Consider the following 27369-nt stretch of genomic DNA (forward strand, 5'->3'; position numbering starts at 1 on the left):
ACCGTTTGGCAGTAATTCTAGAATAAACGGCATCGACGTGGGACACACACCAACTTAGGCACATACAGAAAATAGAATGGCCAAAAGTTTTGCCACATGGATCGTACCGGAACCGAAGTACACAAGTTACAAAGAAAAACCGTGCAAACTTAAGACTCCAGAAGAATGGAGTGAGAGAGGAGACATGATCATAACATACAAAATACTTAGATGGCTCGACAAGGTAATGACTGTGACCTTACTTCAAGAAGCGCCAGAACGATTGTGTGTGTGTGTGTGTGTGTGTGTGTGTGTGTGTGTGTGTGTGTGTGTGTGTGTGTGTGTGTGTGTATATATATATATATATATATATATCGTGCCGAATAGGTAAAACTTGCGATTTTGGGTTAAATAGCAACGCTCTTCTTGCCGAATGAGGCAAGCAAAAATTTGTGTATGCAGTAATTTCGCAAAAATCATTCTGAACCTAACGAAAAAATATATTTCATTATGTTTATTAAATTATTGTAAACTTATCTAAAATATATGTTGCTGGATTAAGCTAAATTAAATTGCGCTTGTTATAATAAGGTTAGGTAAGTTTTCTACGGTTGTTTTCATACAAAATTATTAATTTTTACATTAACATAAATGAAAACATACATCTTTAAACGTATAAGAGAAAATTTTAGAAAGGACTTAATTTTAATGAGTTCCTGCAAACTGACCAGTTTTACCTATTCAGCACGACATATATATATATATATATATATATATATATATATATATATATATATATATATATATATATATATATATATATATATATATATATATATATATATATATATATATATATATATATATATAATGTCGTGCCGAATAGGCAGAACTTGCGATCTTGGCTTAAATAGCAACGCTCATCTTGCCATATAGGACAAGTGAAAATTTGTGTATGCAATAATTTCGCCAAAATCATTCTGAACCTAACGAAAAAAAATATATTTCACTGTGTTTGTTTAGTATTAAATTACTGTAAACAAATCTAAAATATATTTAGTTGGGTTAGGCTAAAATAAATTGCTCTTGTTATAATAAAGTTAGGTAAGTTTTCTAAGATTCTTTTGGTGCAAAATTAAAATTTTTTACATTTACATTAATGAAAAAAATTTATCTTTAAACGTGTAAGAGAAAATTTTAGAAAGAACTTAATTTTAAATGAGTTCTTGCTAACTGACCAGTTTTACATATTCGGCACGACATTATATATATATATATATATATATATATATATATATATATATATATATATATATATATATATATATATATATATATATATATATATATATTATATATATATATAATGTATATATATTATATATTATATATATTACATATATATTATATATATTTATATATATATATATATATATATATATATATATATATATATATATATATATATATATATATATATATATATATACACACATGTATATATACATATATACATGTGTATATACATATATACATGTGTATATATATATATATATATATATATAAATATATATAAATATATATATATATATAATATATATATATATATATATATATATATATATATATATATATATATATATATATATATATATATATATTATATATATTATACCGCTAGTGTGCAGCTTACACCTGGTCAAGCATGTTCGGAAATTTGATAAAGTGTACTCTAGAGGTCTGCAAAAAAGACTAGTTTCGGAGCTGAGGGAACCGTAAAAGAAAGGGCCAATGAAAACTATGTATAAGATACTCAGATAATTATATAGAGCGTTGAAAATGAGATGCGAAGGAACATAGATGGAGTCTATAACAAAGGAATCACGGGGATGTTAGACAAAAAAAAAACTAAATAATAAGAACATATTCTGGCCCATCAGGTCCAAGTCTCAGCCAATGCACCCAACCTAGTCAGGTCAGGTCACATGACTTAGGTGGAATGAACTGGATTAGGCAGTATGAGGAGTTTTCCTAGGTAACTTATACACGCTATTGTGTAAGTTACAATTGTAATCACCCAAAGATTGTGTAATTGTACCTGAATAAACTTAATCAGGGCCCAAGAAGCCAGGAACCAATAATAGTGATCGATTGTAATTTAAGACACCTCAAGGGAGGTTCCGTGATTCTGGTGAGGGGGCTCTTGATCTAGGGAATTGAATATGTGCTCCAATTCCCTGAATTAAGCCTGAATGTCTTCCATCCCACAGGCGCTATACAGTCCCTACGGGTTTAGCTCTCCCTCTTAATAATAATAATGCAATTTAAGAGGGGGGTGGGACTAGGATCAAGACTCCAGTAAACACACCTCGATCAGTCAACACACACGAGCGTTGAGACAATAGCTGGAGGCAGCACTCCAGATTTATTCAGCAAAATTAACTACAATATTAAGCTATAATGTATAATAGTTACATTTTAGAGCTAAAGGTACTTATGCATTCTAAGAATAGTGTGCAAGGCAAATGAGGTGGGAGTGTTGAAGGTATGAGAGGGAGCTAGCGAGAGTATCCGGTTAGGTAGGGTGGTTGGGATATTGAGGAGGGGGGATATCCATGAGGGAGGGGGAAGGGTTGGGATATCCATGAGGGAGGGGGAAGGGTTGGGATGTCCATGAGGGAGGGGGAAGGGAAGGCAGTGATGAGGTACTGGGATTTTGTGGTGGGTGAGGGATGGGTGGGGTCTCACCAGAGGAGTTGATCATTCTGTATGGGGGATGGAAGGGGAGATAGTGGTGGAGGGGTGTTTATTGCATGGGGTGGGGAGAGTATAGATACAGTAATGTCGGCGACGATGAGTTGGCGAGGCCTTGAGTGTGAATGATGGTGTGGAGGAATGTTTAAGATTGTAGTGGAGGGAGGTACAAAGCTTACTTCAGCGCAGAATGATTGACACTACCACCACCCAACACCACTACCTCCCAACACCACTCTTCTCACTCCCTTTAGTCATACTCTAGCATGCCGCTCTCCTACATCCTCTGAGAATGCTGTGCCTATGTACAGTCAGCATGCTTGATGGTATGCTGTTTTTGTTTAGTATACGCGTTTTATAGAGTGTAATACGCTGCATTAGCATAATAGGTTACGCAGTTCTCGTACGATCTGCCTTTATACTTTTGTGATTATACTATTTACTACCTAGTAACACTAATCGGATATACCGTCAGTATAGTTTACTGTGAAACGTGTTCTCTTCTGATATACTTAATCAGTATTCTGGTATAACCGAGACGTCATGTGGAGGTGGTATGCTTCGATATATTGATAATCGGCCTTGCTGCAGCCTTTGGCCACTTCGGGTAAGTAGCTTTGCTGTAATGTCAGGAATAACAGAAAATTGAACCCTCCAATGTAATAGTTATACTCGAAGCCTTAAAAAAAGACTACACGTACATCTCTCTGTACACGCACACTGGCAACCAGGAGACCACGAAGTGGTCTCAAGTGGTCTCCTGGGAGAAAGTTTCTTTTTGAGTTTCCTGCTTAGTCCTGAGGCTGGGGCTGGCCTGGGAGGGTAGTGAAGCAGATAAATGTGTTTAATCACTAGGCAAGAGATCCAGGGAGAAACGGAGAGAAAGATGGAGTGAGCTAGTCACGACAACAGTATCTCAGGTCTTGGGGTTGTGATTCAGTTCACAAATAAAAGACAAAGGTTCGTTTCTCAAGCAGGGCGAGACGTATGGGCAAACGTTACACCCGCTTCCCCCGTTCACCTGGCAATAAGTGCATAACTGAGCGTTAGTCGATTATTGTGGATCACATCCTGATGGGTAGGATAGATCTGGGCTGAGATAGGATAGACATTCATGAACTCAGATCTAAGGTGGGCTGGCAAGTGTACTCACCTATTTGCAGGGGTCGATTCATAACTCCTGTCCCTGCCTCTTCACTGCTACTAGGTCCTCTTTCTCTGCTCCATGAGCTTTATCGAACCTCGTCTTAAAACTATGTATGGTTCCTGCCTCCACTACGTCACTTTCTAGGTTATTCCACTTCCTGACAACTCTATGACTGAAGAAATCCTTCCTAACATCCCTTCGACTCATAGTGTGTATGCGTGTCCCAAGTAAATCTGGGCACAGCAGTATCAGTAGTCACAGAAACAACAGCAGTCGTAGTAGCAATATCCCTAGTTGTACAGGATGTTTCACTCGTAGGAGGCCCCGAGTTATCGTTTACAACAGACTTAATATACAAACAACACGGTTGCAACTACGGGAGTGCCTAAGTCGGGGCGCTCTACGAGTGAAACACCCCTTATTATTAGTAGAAGTAGCGTCGGTAACAGTTCTCGAAGTATGAACCAGTTTACCTTACGGTTAGTGAAATATACACTCGAATGGCACTTAGAACGAACACAATACCCTCGTGTCATATATGTGCCTTAAATGGGTGCCTTATGTCAGCATAACTCGTATCACATGACGGGGAAAGCGAGAGACATACTTGAAAATGACACATTTAACATGGTAGGTAAAAAGGACACATGCGCAACTAATGTGAGATTTTATTGCGGCATTTTTATTGTTAAGAACAGGTTCAGGTTTGGATATGAAAACGTACTGCTGACCGTAGTGAAGAAAAGACACAGGTGCAGAAGCTTTTATTGTGACAGTTTCACTCTATACACAGAGAACGTTGTCACAATAAAAGCCTGATGTACGCCGGTCTTGTTTCATGTTTACCTTGCTACCGCAGGAAGCCAAGAGTAGTAGATGCAGCTGGTTAAGATAGACAAGCAAGGCAGCCACTGCTCCTGACCGGGGAAAGTGGCTTTGGCCTTGTGCTACCTCCCATAAATTGTATCACTCTTGTATATATACCAAAACTTTCTAGTCATTAAAGAAACTTATAGCGTGTAAGCTTCTAAGAATGAGAACGTCTTTTTCTAATTGAGGTTAATAATGTAAATGGTAGTCTGTTACATGTCACCTTGTTTCCAGCTGGTCTCTGTATCCTAAACCTTGATTGTGGGAATTGATAAGGTTTTTTTCTGACTGTACGAGGAAGTCTGTTGGTTATATATTATTATACCATGTCAGCGTCCCACTTACCCTTGAGTAACGTTTAATAATACAGGGTTTTGTTTCTTTTATTGGTTGAATTAATGAAGTAAACTACTCAATCCACGTCTTGTTTTTGCAAACCTGCGAATGCAACTGCCTTCTCTACGTTTGTATCTTATTGCTGAGTTACAAATGACGTAACTCCCCAGACCCCATACAGTGATTGCTTACTTTATTAATAACGTCATGACCCATCACGCTGCTTATTGGAGGACTTTGTTATGACGTCAGGTGCGAACAGGTGGGGGATTATGTGAAGGGGGTGTTTTTGTCACCTGTTGAAAGTGTCAACTAGTTTCACCTTTGTCCTTCATTGTGCGTTGTCTGTTGTTCATGTTCCAGTTTTGCGTTTTTTTTCTTTGTCAAAAACTTGTGTTCACTGCTTAATAGCTTCGTTACTTCCATCTCTCTAGGTGCAACGTTTTCTGGCAAGATTTTATTGAGGATTTAATCTTATTAACGTATAAGAATAATTGTTCACATTATTTTCCTTTAGTTTTGGTTCCCTGTTGAGGTTAATTATTTCTTTAAACTTTTCCTAAGGGCCATTTTTCTCGTTCAGTTTTTTTTTGTCCTGATACATGGCCATAAGGACAAAATTATATCTACTCAAAGTCTTCATAGACCCTGACACAGTATGCACTTGCCAATTCACGTCGTGGTCAGGATAATCCGGAAGTGATTAGCCATATCTACAGCGATACACTGATGTTGACCCATATTGGTGCCCAGGAAATATCAGGATCCTGAGCAATGAAACTCCCAGATGCTGAGGCGAGGCTGCTATATCTGTGTTATATAATAGTTTTGCCTCATCTGTTTCATGGACATTCCCAATGAGCAGTAAGCATCATAGTTATACAGGACGTGTTAACCAAATATGGATCACTCACTATTTAATCAGTTTTGGTGTCAAGTTCAGGTTAACTCGAGGTTAGAGATCCCAGCCACACCATCGCAAATCTCACTCTATGTATTTTCGCAATATATTCTAAAACTTTGTTGGTTATTTCTTCAGGGCTACTTATGTTGGTTGCCATTGAACCAAAGAGTCGTATTGTTGTGGTTGCTGCTTGTATTGGTTGCTTAGTTTAATACAGTAAAATATTTTTAAAGATTTATTAAATTCAGCCATGTCTTGCATGTTTAATTCCGTGAGACGTTAATAAACAACAATGATGGAGGATAAATCTTTAACACACGAGCACACATAGACGGGATCCATACATAGCTTCACGAAGAGGTACGATGAGGCTCTTGGAGCCGGGAGAGAGTGGACCTAGTAGCGACCAGCAAAGAGGCGGGGCCAGGAGCTGTGGATCGACTCTTGCAACCACATACAGGTGAGTCTCCCTCAGGTATGGGCTAAGCCTCGTCACTAGACATACTCGACGTTAAATATTATAGACTTTTATATAGAATACGTAACTTACCGACGTAATATTTTTAGTTTATCGTTGTGTAGTAGTGTAACGTTTTTTTGTATAAGAAGTCAATGTTGCCAGAACTGCCGCGTTGCAGGGCAGGGCAACAAGGTCGAGAGTCCCGTCCTTCACAGTGGCACTAGCGACACTATGGACGTACTTGAGGCTTTTATGCGCAATGCTCACACCGCCTTAATCCGGATTTTGTTTCATTCCCTTTTTATTAACATCGTTATAATATTTATTTATTCTTTGAGATGAAAGACTAACGTTTCAAGCATTTATTTATGTATCTGCGCTTCAGATAAGATTGAGGGATAAGTATCTGAGGTCAGTCTGGGAATAGTTGGAATTTGGGAATCCTGGAATTCGGTTCCAAGATTCAGGATTATCACACTGTTTGTCGTTTTATTGAGGTTGGAACTCTGCCGCAGTCTGCTTAAAAAAATCATGCCATACTAAGGTAAATTACATCTTAAGGGAATTTATATATATATATATATATATATATATATATATATATATTTATATATATATATATATATATATATATATATATGTCGTGCCGAATAGGCAGAACTTGCGATCTTGGCCTAAATAGCAACGCTCATCTTGCCATATAGGACAAGTGAAAATTTGTGTATGCAATAATTTCGCCAAAATCATTCTGTACCTAACGAGAAAAATATATTCACTGTGTTTGTTTAGTATTAAATTATTGTAAACAAATCTAAAATATATTTAGTTGGGTTAGGCTAAAATAAATTGCGTTTGTTATAATAAGGTTAGGTAAGTTTTCTAAGTTCCATTTGGTGCAAAATTATAAATTTTTACATCAACAATAACGAAAAAAATATATCTTTAAATGTATAAGAGAAATTTTTAGAAAGGACTTAATTTTAAATGAGTTCTTGCTAATTGACCAGTTTTACATATTCGGCACGACATTATATATATATATATATATATATATATATATATATATATATATATATATATATATATATATATATATATATTGCAAGTTGTACACTTTCTCATTATCTGAATGGTGTTGGTTGTTGGTACATGTATAGCCTACTTGATATTTTTTCTCAGTATGACTGCACTTTTTTCTAAACCTTGTTGTTTGTGAGGGACCTAAAAGTGGTAATGAAAAAGGACATCACTTTCAAGATCACAAGTGTCATTAACACAACCGCGAGCAATATAATAGGATGGGTAATGAGGAGCTTCAGAACAAGAGATGTCTAGCCAATGATGGTCCTCTGTAATTTACTTGTTCTCTCTAGGTTGGAATATTGTTGTACGCCAAGAACCCCTTTTAAGGCAGGTGAAATTGCAGATCTAGAGAATGTAGGGGGAACCTTCACTGCACGTGTAAATTCAGTCGAGCACCTAAATTACTGGGAATGTTTGAAGTTCCTCGAATTGTACTCCAAGGATCGCAGGCGAGAAAGATGCATTATAATTTGCACTTGGAAAATTCTAGAGGGTTTGATCCCAAATCCTTACACAAAAATCACTTCTTACGAAAGCGAGATTTACCGATGGCGCAAAATACCCCAATGAAAAGCAAGGGATCAACACTTTTCAACATCTTACCTTCATGCATACAGGGGATTACCAACACCTCCCAGGCTGTCTTCAAGAGAGAACTCGATAAGTTCAACTCAATTCCTGATCAGTCGGGCTGTGGTTTGTAGGTTGGACTTCGAGAAGCTAGCAGTGACAACCTGGCTGATCAGACCTTATTTCACTAGGAGGCCTGGTCTGGGAGTGAGCTGCGGGGACGTTGATTCCCGAAAGCATCCTACAGGTATCATTCCTGTTTGTACATGGAAATGCTTACAGGTGAGTGTATGTTGTGGTAGAATGGTAGGTTTGTGTACTAGACTGTACGGGCGGCTGTGGTAGATGGAAGAGATGGCTGTGGTAGATAGTACAGACGGGTATGGGAGATGGTACATTGAGATAAACACGCATAATAAGCGATATTTTTAACCTAACAAAAAAATCGTTTCTTGAAATAAAACTTAATGGCGATTAAAATGAATTAATCAGTTACAGAATTTTCTCTATCAAATTTTGATTGATTTTTCATAAACCTCCGCGCCTCCGCTGCTAAGATTTTCACAATAAGTGATTCATAAAGCAGGAATTGTTTTGAGAGTGGTACCAAGCTGAGTGTTCTGGTGTTGACGACAGATGTGGGTCACCCGGTGCTTAGCATTTACGGTTTAACCGACCAACCCCGATATCTAAAAAACATTATTATATTTAATGAGTTAATCAAAATTAATTATTGATGCTGATATACTTTTGTTGACATGGTGTTGGCCTCGTGTTTCTCTAGATTGCTCTGAAGCTAAAACATTTGATGAGTGCTATAGTAGCGAGATACTGAAGTGCTGCTGACCATCGCTGGTAAACATAGATAAGACTCATTCCTGTTTCAAAGGTTTTCCCAGTGTATTTTCTGCTTTTGTTTTTTTGGTGTCTGTTTAATTTATTGATGATGCTGTTGGACTCTTATATGACTGAATATATGTAATAATTCTTTATCAGTGTCGTTGTATTTTTGTCAAAATTGGTTACATCACACTGTATGGTTATCCTGATATATATAACATTTTACAAGGCTACGTAAACTGTTTACCGGATACACCCATCACACAGGATGGTTTTCCTGTCATATTCTACCACAGGATTATTTGTATACACGAGGTCAGCGTCAGCCTGAGTTACGAGGCTACAGTTTGGCAATGACAGTGTTGAGTACGGTGTTCTACTGTGATCTTGGACTCTATTCGGAGTCTGGTGTTTCTTGACTTTTATATGGGGTGGAAATTCTGCCATCTCATCGTAACTTGTTTTTTTACATGATGGACGGGAAAGCCAGTGGATCCATATGAATAAAATTCGCGTCAGGATTTTTTTTTTTTACAAAATACTCACCACCATTATGATTTTTCTTATCACTCTTAGTTTCATTTATGATAAGGGTCAAGTTTCACCACCTACTCATTCCATGACAATAACCCATCACGTTACTCACTTCTTCACTAAGCTGGGTCATCTTAGTGTTCTTTCTCACCCAACTTCATGGTTCTTGCCAGATTATAGAACTCAGCAGTTCCCTTCAGATTAAAAGGCTGGGATTTTTTTTGCCATTTTTAATTTTTTTTTTCAAAGGAAGAATGTGGAGTGCATCATTGCCAGGATCCGTTTTATCGACTCCAACAACTGCAGTGATGTAGCAATTGTCGCGCCACATTCTGAAAATTGGACTAGTTTTCTGATGGCAGTACTACGTTCATATGCTCCACAATAAATGTCCCATAATCTAAAGTTCTTCCCACTTGCTATGAATTTTGTCAATATTGGCTTGTTATAACTCACGAAATCGTAATGACACGATTGCAAACAAACCATAGCTGGTCCAGTGGCTAACGCGACGATCTGGAGTTTTGAGACTCTGATCGCGGGTTCTATCCCTGCCCGTGGTATGGTTTGGCTTGTTATATTTAGGGCTTTGGGCATATTGTTATTGTTAATGCTTGTTCACGTTTTCTTCAGGGTAGTGAACAAGCGAGTGTGTACTTGAGCAGCGAGGAGGAGGCAAACATGTGGGCCACTAAACTACGGGTTACAGCAGTCAGAAGATCCTTGCAGCTGGAGGGCCTCAATCTGGAGTGTGGCGCTGCAGGTGGGTGTGCATGATCTGTGGACTATTTGCGACTCGTCTGGGGAATTATGGCTCACCTAGGAGATTTGTGGCTTAACTGGGGGACTGTGACTTACCTGGGAACATTGTGACTTACCTGGGAACATTGTGACTAACCTGGGGGAGCTGTGGCTTATCTGACGGGTAAGCATGGAGTGATGATCTTGTGAATCACCTGAGGGTAGGGAGGTATGGGCCGCCTGGGAGTGTGGTTCAGTATGGAGGAGTGTGAAGGGCGTTTCTACCATAGTATATAGCGGATGTGTAGGGAAAGGGGCAAGGGTAGGTGGTATGCATGACAAGTGCACATGCACAGGTGTATCTCTCCAGCACATACCTGCAACACACACATCTTGTTAGTCACGTGTGAGTCACCCACCTCCACTACTCACACTATCTTAAATGCCTAGTGTATCTCCTTGAGTTAAATGACTCATGGGTTAATTTAAAAATAATACTGTTATTGGGCCCTAAACCCGTGTGACACATTCAGATGGTACGCTGGGACTCTATTCTTTGACCACTAATAACGTGACACGTTACTCTCTTAGCCAGGCGATAAAAAGGGAAGAATTCCTCATGGGTTACACACATCAAGTAAAACATTTTTTTTCCTATTTTGAATTTTTCACCACTTTTTTTTTACCCTTTGTTAGATTAACCCACAATTAAGATTTGTTATACTTTATCAAAATCAAGAGAAACCGCTGCACTAGTAAGGGTGATACAGCGACAAGGGAATGAGAGGTAATCAGGCTTGATCCAAGGAAAGGGAGGATAATTCCATTTCTTTGGATCAAGAGCTCGACAGCTTCAGTGAATCTCCATGGAAGGTGGACTTTCTTACATATTCTGGACATTGTTTATGCAAGATTTCCGTTGTAACCTTAGTTTTTAATAACTGCTAATATAATTAAGTTTTATTCCCTTTATTTTAACGTTTTAGTGTATAAGAAGTGCTCCGTAGTTTTTAAAGTGCCGAGAAATTGAAAAAAAAAATGCGAAACACGCATTGTACAAACCTGTTAGTCTTCGGGACATAAAAGGATATAATGCAGGATATATTCCATGACTTTTTATGGCAAAACAAGTGGTCGCGTGATTATGAAGTGCTTTTGATCCAACTAATAAGAGCAACCCTCTTCTTGGATAAAAGTTGTGACCAGGCGGGAAGGTGCAACCAGGAAAAAAAGGTGTGACCATGGTTATTAAGACCCATATCAGGACTCGATCCTAACGAATATTATAGCAATATGAATTTTGTTCAAAGAACTGCAAGTCTGAAAAATGAGTGAGATCTCAGTGTTCATGTCTTGTGTGTTCACCTTTCCCATAACTGCTTCCTCTTCCTCTGTTGGCATTCCATTCACTGACTTCACGCCCTGAGTTTGCGTTTAATGTTATATTTATAGTTCTTTTAAGCTTTAGTTTTTTAAAGAGTAATGAACGTATTTTTAATTTTCTTTGTTTTGCTCTACATTCTTTTTAATTTGGATAGTGATCCAAAAACACCTATTAGAGACAATTGTTTCACAGCAGGGTGTGTGAACCTCTTGCCGCTGCCATTCGTTAGTAACCAATTAGCTATTTTCCATGAAATCAAAGTAGCGTTTCTGGCTATCTTCTCTTCACATCTGTCAGCTGTGGGAAACTAGACTCTCACGACTGTGTGTTGTACAAGAGAAACTCACAAATGTCTTGTGGAATGATACCCCATCCCCCTGTGAGGGCTGTCAGCTCAACATGGTAGTCAAACCTCTTGTTATAAACTGCCCTACTAGTAAAATAGCATATAGACTTACTTCCAACATATTGATATCCCGACCCTTTCCATCTGCCTTTCTCTTTTAAAGTCTTTCTCATGCAGACAGTGCCTTTTTAACTGAACCTGTCTTGTTAAACCTCTCACACTACCCATCAATGGAGGTTCCTTGACGCTGGTGAGGGGCTCTTGATCCAAGGAATTAGACCTGTCCTTCATTTTCCCCCTTGGATCGAACATGAATGCCTCCCATTTCCTCAGGCACAGTATGACCCCTACGGGTTTAGCGCTCTTCTATGACTGTAATAATCCTGTCACACAAACAGCCCTCCACATTTCTACCCTTGAATGCAAGATTACCATTCAGTGCTGAATGACCGTACGGGTTTAGTACGTTTTCTAAATGTAATTAATAATTCTTAATTAGCTGTGCATTTACTCACTATTCTTGTTCTGTTTAATTCTTACTCTGCTGTACACTCTTTTCTTACTCTACCCTTTTTTTCAGTTTTGCTTTATTAAATTTTTTTTTCAATCTTTCGACCCTAATATGCGTTTTTATCGCTCTTACAATCACTACCCTTCGCGTGTTTCTTGATATGTACATTATTTGTTTACCTTGCAGATTACCCATTCCCTGGGACTGAAGGGGACGCATGTGGGGACCTTTCTTCCTGCTCCTGCACCCCCTTGCATGAGGATGAGGTGGAGGAGGAGGATGATGAGGAAGAGCTTGCTAGGAAAGCTCTAAACACCGTATTCGGCTTCCTCCACCCATGTTATTGTAATTCTCATATCTTTAAATGAATTTTATCTTTCTCGTGTGTACTTTCATTGTCACGTTCTTTGCAAGTTACTATGTGATCCTTCCCTCACTTGCTTCACGTCAACTCAGTGTCATGTCAAGTCTTGCTGTGCTTACACTATCGCAAGACAATCATGATTCTCTTACGAGCTCTTCACATTAATGAGCAAAGAATAGCTTCTTCTCTTATGTTCTACTCTATTAGCAAAATTACGTTCTTACATTTTATGAAAATAGGTAAAAAAATACATATATCCTAGTCCTGTTTTGATGGGAATCTAAGCTAACGCAGTATTCAGTGCTAAACCCATTAGGGTCAATCAGCGCTGCTGCTAAACTTGGGTACCTATCATTTGTCTGAGTTCAGAAGATTGTCTTCCTTATCTTATACTGTTGACTGTTACAGGCGAGCAGGACTACCCCGGCAGCGGAGACTCCTGTGAAGCAGAGAGTCAGGGGGAGGAGGACGAAGAGGGCGAAGGAGGGCATTGTGGGCCGCTGCTGCTGGAGACTTCTGCGGATAGTGTCGTCAATCATGGTGTGCGCCTCCGTCATCCCCGTCGCCTCTGCCAAGAGAGTACCAGAGACGACGCCTCCAGGAGGGAGCTCCTCCAACAAATGTTGACCACAAAGTCACTCCTGGAGAAGAAGCAGAAAAATCGGCGATCAGGGGTAAGTACATGGTAGTGGTCATCAGTGTACCGTTTTCAGAGTAATTTTAAATATTTTAAATAAATTTATTAAATTATATGTAGTAACGAAAAAGATTCTGGTTTTGTAAAAGTCCAACGATTTGTGTATTGTTAAAAACACTGAGAAGCGCTAGTAATTTTTTGCAGATAACCTTGAAATTTGTTTTTGTTTGCAAATATTCCTGAAAGGCAATGAACTGCAAGATACATTGAAAAAGTTTGGCAGTGACTGGCGGTTTATTTTGTAATAGACGAAGGTATTAATTATTATTTAATGCAAATGTTCATATAATGAATTCACCGATAAGTGTATAAAGAAAAAATATTATATCAAGTAGAGTAGAGACACTTTGTTAATGTTAACTTATTCTTGTTATATCCGTGATGTCACGGTCACTCAAGGCAAGGTGAGACTATTGGTGAATCTTAAACTGGCTGCCTCTGTTCGCCCTCAGTAAATAGGTACAGTACATTTGTTATGTTATCCTGGGTCAGTAACTCTAGTGGAATGTTTTCTTACAGGCTGGAGCGTGGATGGTGACAGCTGGGGAGGTAGCTAACGAGTACGACAGAGCTCAACATGAAGCACAACAGTCAGCCCTGAGGAAGGTGGTCATTCTACGTCAACGCAAAAACTCCACGGCCATAAAGGTGTTACATCATACAGAATTCCCTTTTTGTAGTTAAAGGAGCATAGTCATACTTGTGGTGTCCTGTTTTCAATGTTTACTTTGTCTTATGATTGTTTAAGATTTCCAGTGGTTATAACACAAGCTACCTCTTCTTGGATCCCAGTTCAATACCTATCGCTGATACTAGGCGGCCTTTCGGCACCGCTTTTTTTTTCTTTTATTGTTTTGGTCATTTGTTCTTCCTGTTGGTTTATATTTTTCTCATTTTCATCAACGAGAGTAGTTAGTGTTTAGTTTTCGTAAGTAATATTTCTAGTTTCTCTGCCTCAGTACGTCATACTACCGTGGTCTATTCCAATTTTTGTGTAACGTATGTTGTGAATTTAGATCATCTTACCATCCAAAACTGCAATAATCTTTGTTAGTAGCTTCAAATGTGCGAGTTTCTCATTGTTTCATTTGAGTTTTTTTTTTTCTGTTAGTGCTATCTGTAATTACTTCCGGTTTCCTTAATTTGATGTTTAAAAGATGGTGTAACACAATCCGTATCCTTCACAATGAAGCACTGAATACTCTTTATAGGTCTAGAAGACTATAATATTCTCTTTGAGCACTAAACCCTTATAGGTCACACAGCGCTTGTTTAATAATATTCAATCAGATTTGATCCGATATAGGTACATTTTGTCAAGACAGTCAATATACACTGTGAACACTCTCCGCTGTTTTGTATGCCTAGTTGCCCACAGTTATTCAAAATTCGCAGAATTCCCCACGTGGAGGTGGCTGCTTTTTTTCTATGGGTCTAGAACTTTCGGTGAAAATGTATTCTATATTGTGATATGTTCTCACTTTCTCATTAACATAAGGTTGCACTTATTATACATTACGGTTACCATTTATTTGCCGTACGTGTTCAGCTCGTCTAGATCTTGTTTTCCGTTTCTCATATTTTTTTTTTTTTTTGAATGAATAGGTGGTCATCAACTTAATAAAGGTTTTTACTAGTGGTTTACTCAGTACAGCACCTACAACCTCTTACTCATAACCCAAGAATTTTGTTAGGTCTCGTAGCCTTAGACGTGTCCAATCTGCGTAGCAACAACTTGACGTCATCATCTGTTGTACTGGTGTTATCTGGTCACTGTTGATAGGTTCTTTTTTTTCTTTTGTCTAGCATTGTTTCCCTTTCCTTAATTACCCGTTAAGCCTTAATCTAAACCTGCCTGTTACTCCTTCCTTCGATTTACCAACAGCCTGATTGTTCATAACTGGGCCACGCTTGAGGAACGGAGGAGCAAGCTACCAACTTCTTGCGCTGAATCACCCACACTGAATAATAATCTCCCTTCTAAAGTGCTTGCACTTAGTTGTTCATCATCTATTGTTTAATGAGGCTGTGTAGTAGTAGTTTCTGTGCTGCTTTCTCTACATTATAAGTTATAAAATATTTAACTGTCGTCAGAAGGCCTGAAAGTGTATTGGTTGTGCTACAGATGGCGACTGGTAAGGCACATGTGCAACACATAAGTATCTTTATTGATATTAGGTATCTGTATTTATAATATGTTACAGATGGCGACGTTGGAGAGGCAGCAGTCTTCGAAGAAGAAGAGGGAAGCGGACGTGACAGTGCAGCTGGAGGCGCTGAGGACGAGGCTTTCATCCCTGGACACCCAGCTGAAGGAGAGCGAGCAGGACACTGAAAGGATGCTGCAGGACCTCGAGCACAGGCGCAACCAGGAGCTGCACCTCATCCAGGATCTAGGTGAGATTCGCTTCACTGGAGCAAGGACCTAGGTGACACCATCTTAACGAAGGCAAGAATCTAGGTGGGATCCCACCAAAGTAAGGATCTAAATAGGATCCCCCGAAGGCAAGGATCTAAATAGGATACAATTTTGAGCAAGGAGCTAGATAGGATACCCTTTTAAGTAAGGAGCTAGATGGAATCTCCTTTGAGCAATGATCTAGATGAAATTCCCCTTGAACAAGGATTTATATGGGATCCACCTTGAGGGAGGACGAGACCTCACAGGGATTACTCTACCATTTCTTAATAGTGTCTTGTCTATCAAGACTAGCAGGTCGAGGATCAAACCTCCACTACTCCTTCCATTGAATGACCCACATGGGTTTAACGCTTTGTATATTACTATTACTCCTACCACCTACTGCAACTATTACTAATAATTGAAATAATAATAGCAATAATCAACCATTTCCGAGGTCATTTTTTTCCTCATCTGTAAAAAGTGAACTTTCAGAAAACTAACGTTATTCGATTCTTCGGTATATTTGCTTCCGCCTATGTTTTTATTTCATCTGTGGCATAGAATAATCTATAATGAGATGTTTGGATCGCTGCGTTATCTGAGAGAGAGGGGGAGTGAGAGGGGAAGGGAGAGAGAGCGTTAATTATATCACATCAAGTAAGCCCCCGGAAACTAGTATCACTCAAAACATTTGCGTTTCATTAATTCAGTGAAATTGGCAAACTAGAGTTGACACACTTTTAACCCAATCCAAACTTTTTTTTCCAAGATACATCAGCATTCTCAAGTTAATGCCCGGAAATATTGGAGGAAGAAAAATAATTGCAACAGCCTCCACTATATCCTCTTTTGTAGGTATGCAGGTAAAATTTTTGCAGTAATGTAGATGACAGTGAATAATATTGCATACCGTTGCTAAGTCGGCGTTGTAATGGATTATTGCTTCCTTGATTGATCAAGTCTTGTTTTCAACTTTCATTATTGTGTTACAAGAAAGTGAGTTGTTGTTTATTGAGTTTTAACTTAAATATGTGTTGTTTTTCAAGAGATATGTCATAACTTCTCTCCTTCAGACCAAATTTCTTTGCAGGCCCTAACAAGAGAAACATTGAACATTGTAATGAGTCTAATGACAGTATACTTAATGTAATATTCATGAAAAATACTAAACCCGCCTGGTTATATACATCGAAAGGGTTGGAAAGAGGGGGTAAAGGAGGTTTTGTGGGTGAGGGGCTTGGACTTCCAGCAAGCGTGCGTGAGCGTGTTAGATAGGAGTGAATGGAGACGAATGATACTTGGGACCTGACGATCTGTTGGAGTGTGAGCAGGGTAATATTTAGTGAAGGGATTCAGGGAAACCGGTTATTTTCATATAGTCGGACTTGAGTCCTGGAAATGGGAAGTACAATGCCTGCACTTTAAAGGAGGGGTTTGGGATAGTGGCAGTTTGGAGGGATATGTTGTGTATCTCTATACATATATGCTTCTAAACTGTTGTATTCTGAGCACCTCTGCAAAAGCAGTGATAATGTGTGAGTGTGGTGAAAGTGTTGAATGATGATGAAAGTATTTTCTTTTTGGGGATTTTCTTTCTTTTTTTTTGGGTCACCCTGCCTCGGTGGGAGACGGCCGACTTGTTGAAAAATATATATATATATATATATATATATATAAAAAAAAAAAAAAAATATATATATATATATATATATATATATATATATATATCTTAGGTAGTAGGTTGGTAGACAGCAGCCGCCCAGGGAGGTACTACCGTCCTGCCAAGTGAGTGTAAAACGAAAGCCTGTAATTGTTTTACATGATGGTAGGATTGCTGGTGTCCATTTTTCTGTCTCATAAACATGCAAGGTTTCAGGTACGTCTTGCTACTTCTACTTACACTTAGGTCACACTACACATACATGTACAAGCATATATATACACACCCCGCTGGGTTTTCTTCTATTTTCTTACTAGTTCTTGTTCTTGTTTATTTCCTCTTACCTCCATGGGGAAGTGGAACAGAATTCTTCCTCCGTAAGCCATGCGTGTTGTAAGAGGCGACTAAAATGCCAGAAGCAAGGGGCTAGTAACCCCTTCTTCTGTATATATTACTAAATGTAAAAGGAGAAACTTTCGTTTTTCCTTTTGGGCCACCCTGGCTCGGTGGGATACGGCCAGTGTGCTGAAAGAAAGATATATATATATATATATATATATATATATATATATATATATATATATATATATATATATATATATATATATATATATTTATATATATATATATATATTATACAGAGAGAGAGAGAGTTTATTTTAATCCATATTTTAGAGATTTCTTTGTTGCTCATATAGCGAACAGTTTACATGCAGCCTTAATGACCGTGTATCCGATAGCTTTTAAATACAACCAGCCTAAACCGGTATGGGTTATACAATGCCTGGGAAATTGAAGTAAATCTGGCTTTATCCGAAGAAGTGAAAGGTAATTCCAATTCCTTGGATCAGGGGCCTTTCAACAGCGTTAAGGGGATGCATAGTTAGCCCTGAACAGAGATGTGCTTGTCCGTTTTCTCTCATATTAGTACGTTTTCTCTTGATAGTTCCCGTCAAGGTAGGTGCCTAGATACTTGGAACGGGCTCTTGATCCAAGTAAGTTAAGTAAGTTTATTCAGGTATTCACAAATACAGTAACATAGATTATCATACATAGCAGCATATGTATAGAGAACCTAGGATAACCCAAAATGTCAAAGTAAACTTATTTAGGTACAATTTACAAAAGTTTAGTTGTGCAGGTTTTGGGTGATTGCAATTATTTTACATATATGTACTAATTACGTAGGATAACGTAGAATAACCGTAGGATTGCCTCCCATTTCCCAAGCACTGAATTACTCTTATGAATTTAGCTTTTATTTTACCGATAAAAAATTATTTTTGTGTTATGTACCGAGTGTTGTGACTGCTGCTGCAGGCTGCGTGGATGAGGACCTCGGGAATGTGACCAGCTGTGGCAGTGAGGACACCAACCTCCTCAAGGGTTCTCGTGGAGGATCACTCAAAGGTTCTTCTCATGGAGGTTCGCTCAAGAGCTCTCATGGCAGCACACTCATGGGCTCCCTCCCCTCCATCGTCGTCTCCTCCGGCGAAAGAAAATCGCCAGAAAAAATCTTTGGGATCAAGGTACGTTTTGTAATATATTATGTGCGTATTTATATTCCTAACAGAAGTGTACAAATAAATTATTTATGTAAAATAAGTGGTAGGGGACAATACTCGGATGATTGCAAGGAGAAAGGCTAATTTTTTTCCATGAAAGATTTTTATTTCTCTTACCCTGTCCATGTAACTTTTCAAAAGCAAGGAGGATGGCTGCCTAGATGCTGGCGAATGATTCTTGATCCAATGAACTAGTTTCACTCTTTTCGTATCAAACCTGATTACTTCTCATTTCCCTGGCGCTGTATGACATACAGGTTTAGTGTTTCCTGAATATATAATACATCCCCCCCCCTCTCTCTTTTCAAGGGTACGTTGACCCCGGTGATGGGCTCAATCCAGGGAAATGGACCTACCCTCCACTTTCTTGGATCAAATCTTCTTGCCTCCCATTCTCCTGGCTGTGTGACCTATACGTGCCTAGCGCGTGTATAAATATGATACACTCTCACCCCGTTACCCCTTCTTTACAAACTCCCAGATGGACCGTCCTGAGAGACGGTACTGTAATTCTCAAGTAACTAACTCCAGGTCTGCTGGAACGAAACTTGAGAAGTTCCCGTAGCTGTTGAATCCTTAATTACCTCTTTGTCATTAAATATTTCTAGCTACAGGAGCAAACCTAACCAATGTTTGCAATGTTGCGACTACATTACTTAATGTATTCGCTATATAATTTCTTTTAAATTAGAATGTTTAGTGGTTGTAGCACTCAGTTTATTCCATTATTTTACTATTATTTGTGATGATTTCCTAGTATACTTTCGGTTCAGTTTTTGTTCCTGATTTACATTTGTGGCCTCTTGTCTTGTTATCCCTGTTGAAAGTACTAAAACAAAATCGTCTGTTCATCCATATACGTTTACAACCTTGTATATCTTTCCCTTTCATCAGCTACAGTGGGAATCTTTAGTATTTTCAGCCTTTCTTGACTCACTTTTAGTTGTGTGATCCATTTTGTAGCTCATTCGACTATTTATATTTATCCACTTTTTTAAAGTGTGGCCGCCACATAGTTGTATATGCTAATTTTGGCCTAATACGTTGTAAACGGTTTTTTCAGCTCTCTTCATCCATATATCTGAAAGCTATTTTTATACCAAGTGTAGCATACAAGTTTCACATTATTTATACGATTCCGGTTTACAGTTGTCACAGTGGTCAGATTTCACTTTTTTTTTATTTCCACAGTATGGCATTATAAATTCCATCACTCTTTCCTCAATTTATCAAGGTCATTTTGCAATGTTTTTTTATTACACAAATTTTTTGCATCATCTACGAACATATTAAGTTATTTATTCCTTCCGGGTTGTCATATAAATTAACATTGTAGTGGCACCCCCACTCATAACGTAGTACCCCACTCACATTATATTGGCACCCCACTCACAAGATTGTAGTGGCACCCCACTCACAACATTATAGTGGCACCCTACTCATAACATTAGCACCCCACTCACAACATTATAGTGGTACCCCACTCACATTATAGTCTCACCCCACCCACAACATTATATTGGCACCCCACTCACAGCGTTATAGTGGCACCCCACTCACATTATAGTGACACCCCACTCACAACATTATAGTGGCACCCCACTCACAACATTATAGTGGCACCCCACTCACATTATAGTGGCACCCCACTCACAACTTTATAGTGACACCCCACTCACAACATTATAGTGGCACCCCACTCACAATATAGTGACACCCCACTCACAACATTATAGTGGCACCCCACTCACAACATTATAGTGGCACCCCACTCACAGCATTATAGTGGCACCCCACTCACAACATTATTGGCACCTCACAACATTATAGTGGCACCCCACTCACAGCATTATAGTGGCACCCCACTCACAACATTATTGGCACCTCACTCACAACATTATAGTGGCACCCCACTCACAACATTATAGTGGCACCCCACTCACAACATTATAGTGGCACCTCACAACATTATAGTGGCACCTCACTCACAACATTATAGTGGCACCCCACTCACAACATTATTGGCACCCCACTCACAACATTATAGTGGCACCTCACTCACAACATTATTGGCACCCCACTCAACATAGTGGCACCCCACTCACATTATAGTGGCACCCCACTCAACATTATAGTGGCACCCCACTCACAACATTATAGTGGCACCTCACTCACATTATAGTGGCACCCCACTCACAACATTATAGTGGCACCTCACTCACAACATTATAGTGGCACCCCACTCACAACATTATTGGCACCCCACTCACAACATTATAGTGGCACCCCACTCACAACATTATTGGCACCCCACTCACAACATTATAGTGGCACCCCACTCACAACATTATAGTGGCACCCCACTCAACATTATAGTGGCACCCCACTCACAACATTTCCCCAAGATAACTTCTTATCACTTTGCATTTTCCTCTCAATCAGAATGTTTCTCGTCCATTATAATAATTTACTTTTATTCCGCCTGTCCTTCGAAGTTTCTAAATTAGTTATCCATGAGGAACGCTGTCAAAGCTATCCTAATGGAATACTTGACAATGCCTTCAATGCCCTGTTGACGTCTCCCAGCACACAGGCTGAAATTTTAACACCATGTATGAAATCCATCCTGTGTGATGGATTATTCAATTCAAATTCAAATTCAAAGTTTATTCTCTATAAAGATTACAACGTTGAATTTACAGAATTTGGTTGTTGTGTGGTTTACATGTAGTTAAATAATGATTACAGAGTGTACCACTAGAACGCCTAGCATGGCTAGGCATTTCGGGCAGAACATAGGCAAGGAACATAGGAACATAGGCAGTTTTTGTTAACCATTGTCTAAGGGTAACGGCTAATTTGGCAAAAAAAAAATACCGTTTTACCCTCTTCCTGGTTTTGCTTACTCTTTCCCCCTCCTACGTACCCACATCCATAGTAACCACTGCTACAACCGACATCGTAGTTATTTTAGAGGATACTGTAGTTACCCTATTTATATAATAGTTGCAGTGGCGGAACAACAAGAATACATAGCAAACTTTTGTTTCCATAACATAATGATACAGAATATGGTAGTCACACTGATGGTGTATCTAATTTTGTTTAAAAAGAAATATTTGCAGGTGGGAGGATTTGAAGGTCGACTGAAGGGGCGTAACCCACTACATTTCCTGGATCTGAAGCTTCGGGTGTCCCGACGCCACAAGAGTAGTGAATGTCTGACCACAGCCGCCACTCACACCCCAGACAGGTCGTAAGTATTCCCCAGACAGGTCGTACCAATCTCAGACGGGTCGTAAGTGCCACCCTCAGGTCGTGAATGATGCCCCTAGACAAGTTGCAGGTGCCCATCTCCAAGACAGTTCCCATCCCCCAGACATATTGTATCACCCCTCCTGGATGAAACTATAAATAAAAGGTTCTTCTTTGGTATAGGTGTTCTTAATAGATTACACAGTTAGGGGCTGGTAATTCCCCTTCAAGCATAAGGGATCTAAAACAGACTCCTGACTGTCTTCAGGAGGAAACCCGACAGAATCCTCAAAACAGTTCCTGATCAGTCGGGTTGTGGTGCTTACGTTGGACTGCGGCGGCAGGTTCTAAAGCATAGGCCATCTGGAGGCCTGGGTGGGGGAGGAGGGGTGGTGTCTGGGGCGGAAGGGGGTCAGTGACCTCCGGAAAGGATTCCAGGCAAATTCCAAGTATGTGTTTAAAAATGTAACCCCTTGAACGTTTCTTGATGCTGGTGAGGGGGGCTGTTGATTCAAAGAATTAAACACTTTTTCCAAGTCCTTGAATATAGCCTGAATACCTCATATTTCCCCATGGGGCTGCATGACCCCTACAGGTTTAGTGCTTCCCAATGATAATAGCGTAATCTGAATAAAACACTGCTTGCCTCTTTCACTGAAGACCCGCAGCAATCACATAATATTAATTAGTGAAAATGAATCTCCCATTTCCAGTTCTTCCCCCATTAAAAAAGACGCACCTTAGTGGGTCCCCCAAAAGTCACGCCTTAGTGTGGCAAGGTCACCATTGCCAGGTTACTTTCAAAAAATAGTGCGACACTCGAAATGCTCACCGGCATAAACGCTTCGCTCTTCCACTCTACACACTACTGATAATCTTTTTTTTTTCATTAACAGTGATATATTTTTTATTTTTTGAGCAAACATTACATACAAAACTCGCCTAACCTAACTTAAAGCTAAATTCTGCTATGTGTATCATACTTCAGCTTAAATTTATTTAATATTGTTTCAAATCGTACTTGTTTATTTTGACCAGGCTTTTAAGAGTTAATTTATTGGTTAAATATTGATTCTCTCTTTGCAGTGTTGCGTGTGGGACATCGCCATTTTATCAGTTTTTTGTCTCCTTGCTTGCAGCACATTTGATATGATTTTCTCCTATTTTTTTTTATTTTTATTCGCCGACAGTCTCAGCAGCACGCCAGCCAACGTGTCCAGCAGTGACAACAGCAGTGACGAGGAGCTTTACCATCACAAGCAGCAGCAGCAGCACCAGCAGCAGCAGCACCAGCATCACGATGGACCTCCAGTGATAAGGTCGGAGATCAGCAAGGAGGCTCTGCAGGAGATTGAGGCCTTTAAAGAGCTGATTCAACGCTACTTCTCCACACATCCTCGCCACGACAGCATCACAGCCCACTCGCATGAGATTATCCTGTAACACCCAATAAGTAGGGACATACTGCGTATATTAAAATGTAGAGCTCCTGTAGCAGCCTGGAAAGATTCTGTAGTACTGTAGCAACAAAATGTAGCTTCTACGGCCATCCTAGGGATCTCTCTTAATAATACTGTAAAGTTCGTGGGGTGGCCTGGATAGATTTTGTAGTAGTAACGGAATGTAGAAACTCCTGTAGTAGTCATAGGGAGCTCTTGTAGCAGTACCAGAGAAAACTCTTGTAGTATTCTGTAAATATATTGTAGTAACAGAATGTAGGGACTACTGTAACAGTCCTTGGAATCATCTGTAGTGGCAGAAGAAGACTGGCCATCTGGAAGCTGCCGTCCATGGCTAGTAGTAGTAGAGAGGCTGTCACTAGCATGGGAGCCATGGGCTGGAGTCTGTATTTGAGAGAGACGAGCAGTGATGGCACATTAAAATATTTAACCCTATAGCATATGATTGTACGAAGCTCTTGGACAGCAAGTTCGACAGGAATTAAGAGACAAAAATAGAACAGCTTAAATGGTGTGTGAGAGAGAGGGAGAGGGAGAGGGAGAGATGGAGATGGAGGGAAGGAGGGGTGAGAGAGTAGTGACCCGGTCTCAGACCAGGTCGGTCGGTGGGTCAGGTCAGGCTGTTTGTGTTAACTGCACCACAACCTGGTTATCAGGTATCTTTCGCATCTTGGAGATAAACTAGCCTGTGGAAAAATTTCCCTTTCGTGAGGCCAGGGTGTTGAAAAGTTGTTGACCATTTTATATTTGAGTCGTCTCTTATTGTATTTATTGCACCACTACTTTTTTATTGGGGATATTTTGCACTGTCTGCTATGTCTCGTGTTTTTGTAACGGGTTATTTCAGCATGCTGATGGGCATTTATACCCTATGACATTTATACCTTTATATATATAAGTATCATGACGTCATAATACAATATATTATGGTTGAGGGTTTCTGGTCACTGCTTTTTGGTTCTTTGTATAGCTGAGAAGGTCTGGCTAAAGTTTGGATCTCTCAGTCCACCTCCATCTGGCCTCTAACTGAAGACTGTTGCTGACTAGACAACTCGTTCCATGAATAACAGTTTAAAGGGACTTTCAGTGTCCCATGCAAAACCTCCATCATCTGAGGCTAAAACAAACACGTGGACTGATTCTCTTCAATTTTGAAGAGTATTTTATGTAAGAGCCCTCTTTTGACCTAAAACGATACCCCAGAGATGTGTGTTCACACATACATGTACTATTAAAATGTAGACTCTGGGTTCCATTCAGTCAATATAGACAGAAAAGAGTTCGCGACAACTTAGTCTGAATGGTCATAACTTTTATGTCACCTCCTTACCCAAGAATATATAAACATATTGCGGATGTCTTTCCTTTGTTTAAATAGTTATTTAATGAAATATAAAAACTCCTGGCTTTCAAGTACAAATTGCATGTCAAGTTAAAGTAACTCGCCTATACTGACAAGTCAGTAATGTGAAACATTTCGAGAACAAATGTCCAGGTGGTCCCAGAGTTAGTCACCTCATGAAACCTAAATCGAAACCATATTTTGCCTGCTAAGGAGTTACTCCCACGTTTCTTAGAGAAGTTTTATAGTAAGATATATCAAGAAGTCAGACCTAGAGAGCCACAGGCCATATATTAGTATTCATGAACGTTTATGAAGTGTTTGCGTGCTGTCAAAAAAGTGAATTTTGTCGGATCTTTGTGACTTAAAAATATTTTAAGTCTGTCCGTCTCTAAGATTGGTTGATCCAACCAAGTTAAAAATAATTTACTTGTATACACGTAACATGTATGTTATTAGGTAGAGAATAAAACAGGTGATATTCACTTCATAAATGTAGTGATTTTTTTAAAGTTGACTACAATGTATGGGTTAATTTTTCAATCCATTTATCGTGGTGTGGTACATATTTTAGTTCTCTCCTGATGATCAGGGTTGTGGAGGAGGTTTTGGAGGTTCCTTAATTACATGATGAGTCGCGTTAGGTTTTCATTTGTCTTTCTCAAAAGCATTCGAATTGCATTTCGAACAGTAACATTTTTTTTACGAAGCCTTGATCAGCAAAGTGTGAACCTATCGGGTCTTGATACTTCATGGATAAGGGGGGGCGGGAAGGTGCCCTGGTGCCGGTTAGAGGTTCTTGATCCATGAAAATATTGCTGCCCCCCCCCCACTTCCTCGGTGTACGATATGGGTTTCTCGCTTAAACTTGAATATAACAGCCTAGTGTTGCCTGGGTGAGATGGTGTGAAGTTAGTGTGGCGGGAGAGGAAATCACCAACAATATGTCACCACCATCAGAATTACCAGCATCGAACGCACCGCCACCGCCTGCACTAACATCAGAAGCACCGACACCTGCACCAACATCAGAAGCACCACCGACACCAGCCCCCACATCAGAAGCACCACCAACACCTGCACCAACATCAGAAGCACCACCGACACCTGCACCAACATCAGAAGCACCACCGACACCAGCCCCTACATCAGAAGCACCACCAACATCAGAAGCACCACTGACACCAGTACCAGCATCAGAAGCACCACCAACACCTGCACCAACATCAGAAGCACCACCGACACCAGCACCTACATCAGAAGCACCACCGACACCAGCACCAACAACAGAAGCACCACCAACACCTGCAATAACATCAGAAGCACCACCGTCACCTGCACCAACATCAGAAGCACCACCGTCACCTGCACCAACATCAGAAGCACCACCGACACCAGCACCACATCAGAAGCACCACCGACACCAGTCCCTGCATCAGAAGCACCACCGACACCAGCACCTGCATCAGAAGCACCACCGACACCAGCACCAACAACAGAAGCACCACCGACACCAGCACCAACATCAGAAGTACCACCGACACCAGCACCAACATCAGTAGCACTACCAACACCTGCACCAACATCAGAAGCACCACCGACACCAGCACCATCATCAGAAGCACCACCAATACCAACATCAGAAGCACCACCAATACCAACATCAGAAGCACCACCAGCACCAACATCAGAAGCACCACCAACATCAGAAACACCACCAACACCTGCACCAACATCAGAAGCACCACCAACACCTGCACCAACATCAGAAGCACCACCAACACCTGCACCAACATCAGAAGCACCACCAACACCTGCACCAATATTACTGACTATATTCACGGTAGCAGGAACACCAACAACAACAGAGAAGGCAGCACCTAACACCTGCAACATTCCTGTGATATCTTATCTCCTTTTTACCTGTTCTCTCTCCCTCCTTCCCTGTCAGCTGCTCTTCATGTTGCCCTCCTCTCTTCCCCTCCCCTGTCCCCTGCTCTTATTACTGCTTCTCTGTCACTTCCTTTCTTCTTCCTCTCCCCTTCCCGCCTCTTCTGTCCCCTGATCTCTGCTTATTATCTATCTCTTATCGCCTCACCTCTCTCCTTCTCCCCTCCCCCTATTCTCTCATCGCCTGTCTCTTCTTATTGTTTCTCTCTGTTG

General features: G+C 39.9%; 1 protein-coding gene across 7 annotated transcripts in view; it reads left to right on the forward strand.

Moving 5' to 3' along the window:
• LOC128698994 (uncharacterized) overlaps positions 1-26968 on the forward strand; it is a 53817-nt gene extending 26849 nt beyond the window's left edge. For 3 of the 7 annotated variants that reach the window (XM_070090261.1, XM_070090263.1, XM_070090268.1), the window contains 8 exons: positions 10111-10240; positions 12646-12804; positions 13232-13497; positions 14040-14168; positions 15725-15917; positions 18905-19113; positions 22263-22405; positions 23595-26968. In XM_070090261.1, the coding sequence (XP_069946362.1) occupies positions 10111-10240; positions 12646-12804; positions 13232-13497; positions 14040-14168; positions 15725-15917; positions 18905-19113; positions 22263-22405; positions 23595-23847 (1482 nt within the window). In that variant the 3' untranslated portion in view covers positions 23848-26968. Of the gene's footprint in view, positions 1-2964; positions 3060-3114; positions 3341-10110; positions 10241-12645; positions 12805-13231; positions 13498-14039; positions 14169-15724; positions 15918-18904; positions 19114-22262; positions 22406-23594 lie in introns of those variants that run through there. The other 4 variants (XM_070090267.1, XM_070090266.1, XM_070090264.1 and 1 more) reach the window with 4 other exon arrangements.
• The last annotated feature ends 401 nt before the right edge of the window (positions 26969-27369 follow it).

This window comes from Cherax quadricarinatus, chromosome 31 (genome assembly GCF_038502225.1).
Source record: "Cherax quadricarinatus isolate ZL_2023a chromosome 31, ASM3850222v1, whole genome shotgun sequence".
Lineage (NCBI taxonomy): Eukaryota > Metazoa > Arthropoda > Malacostraca > Decapoda > Parastacidae > Cherax > Cherax quadricarinatus.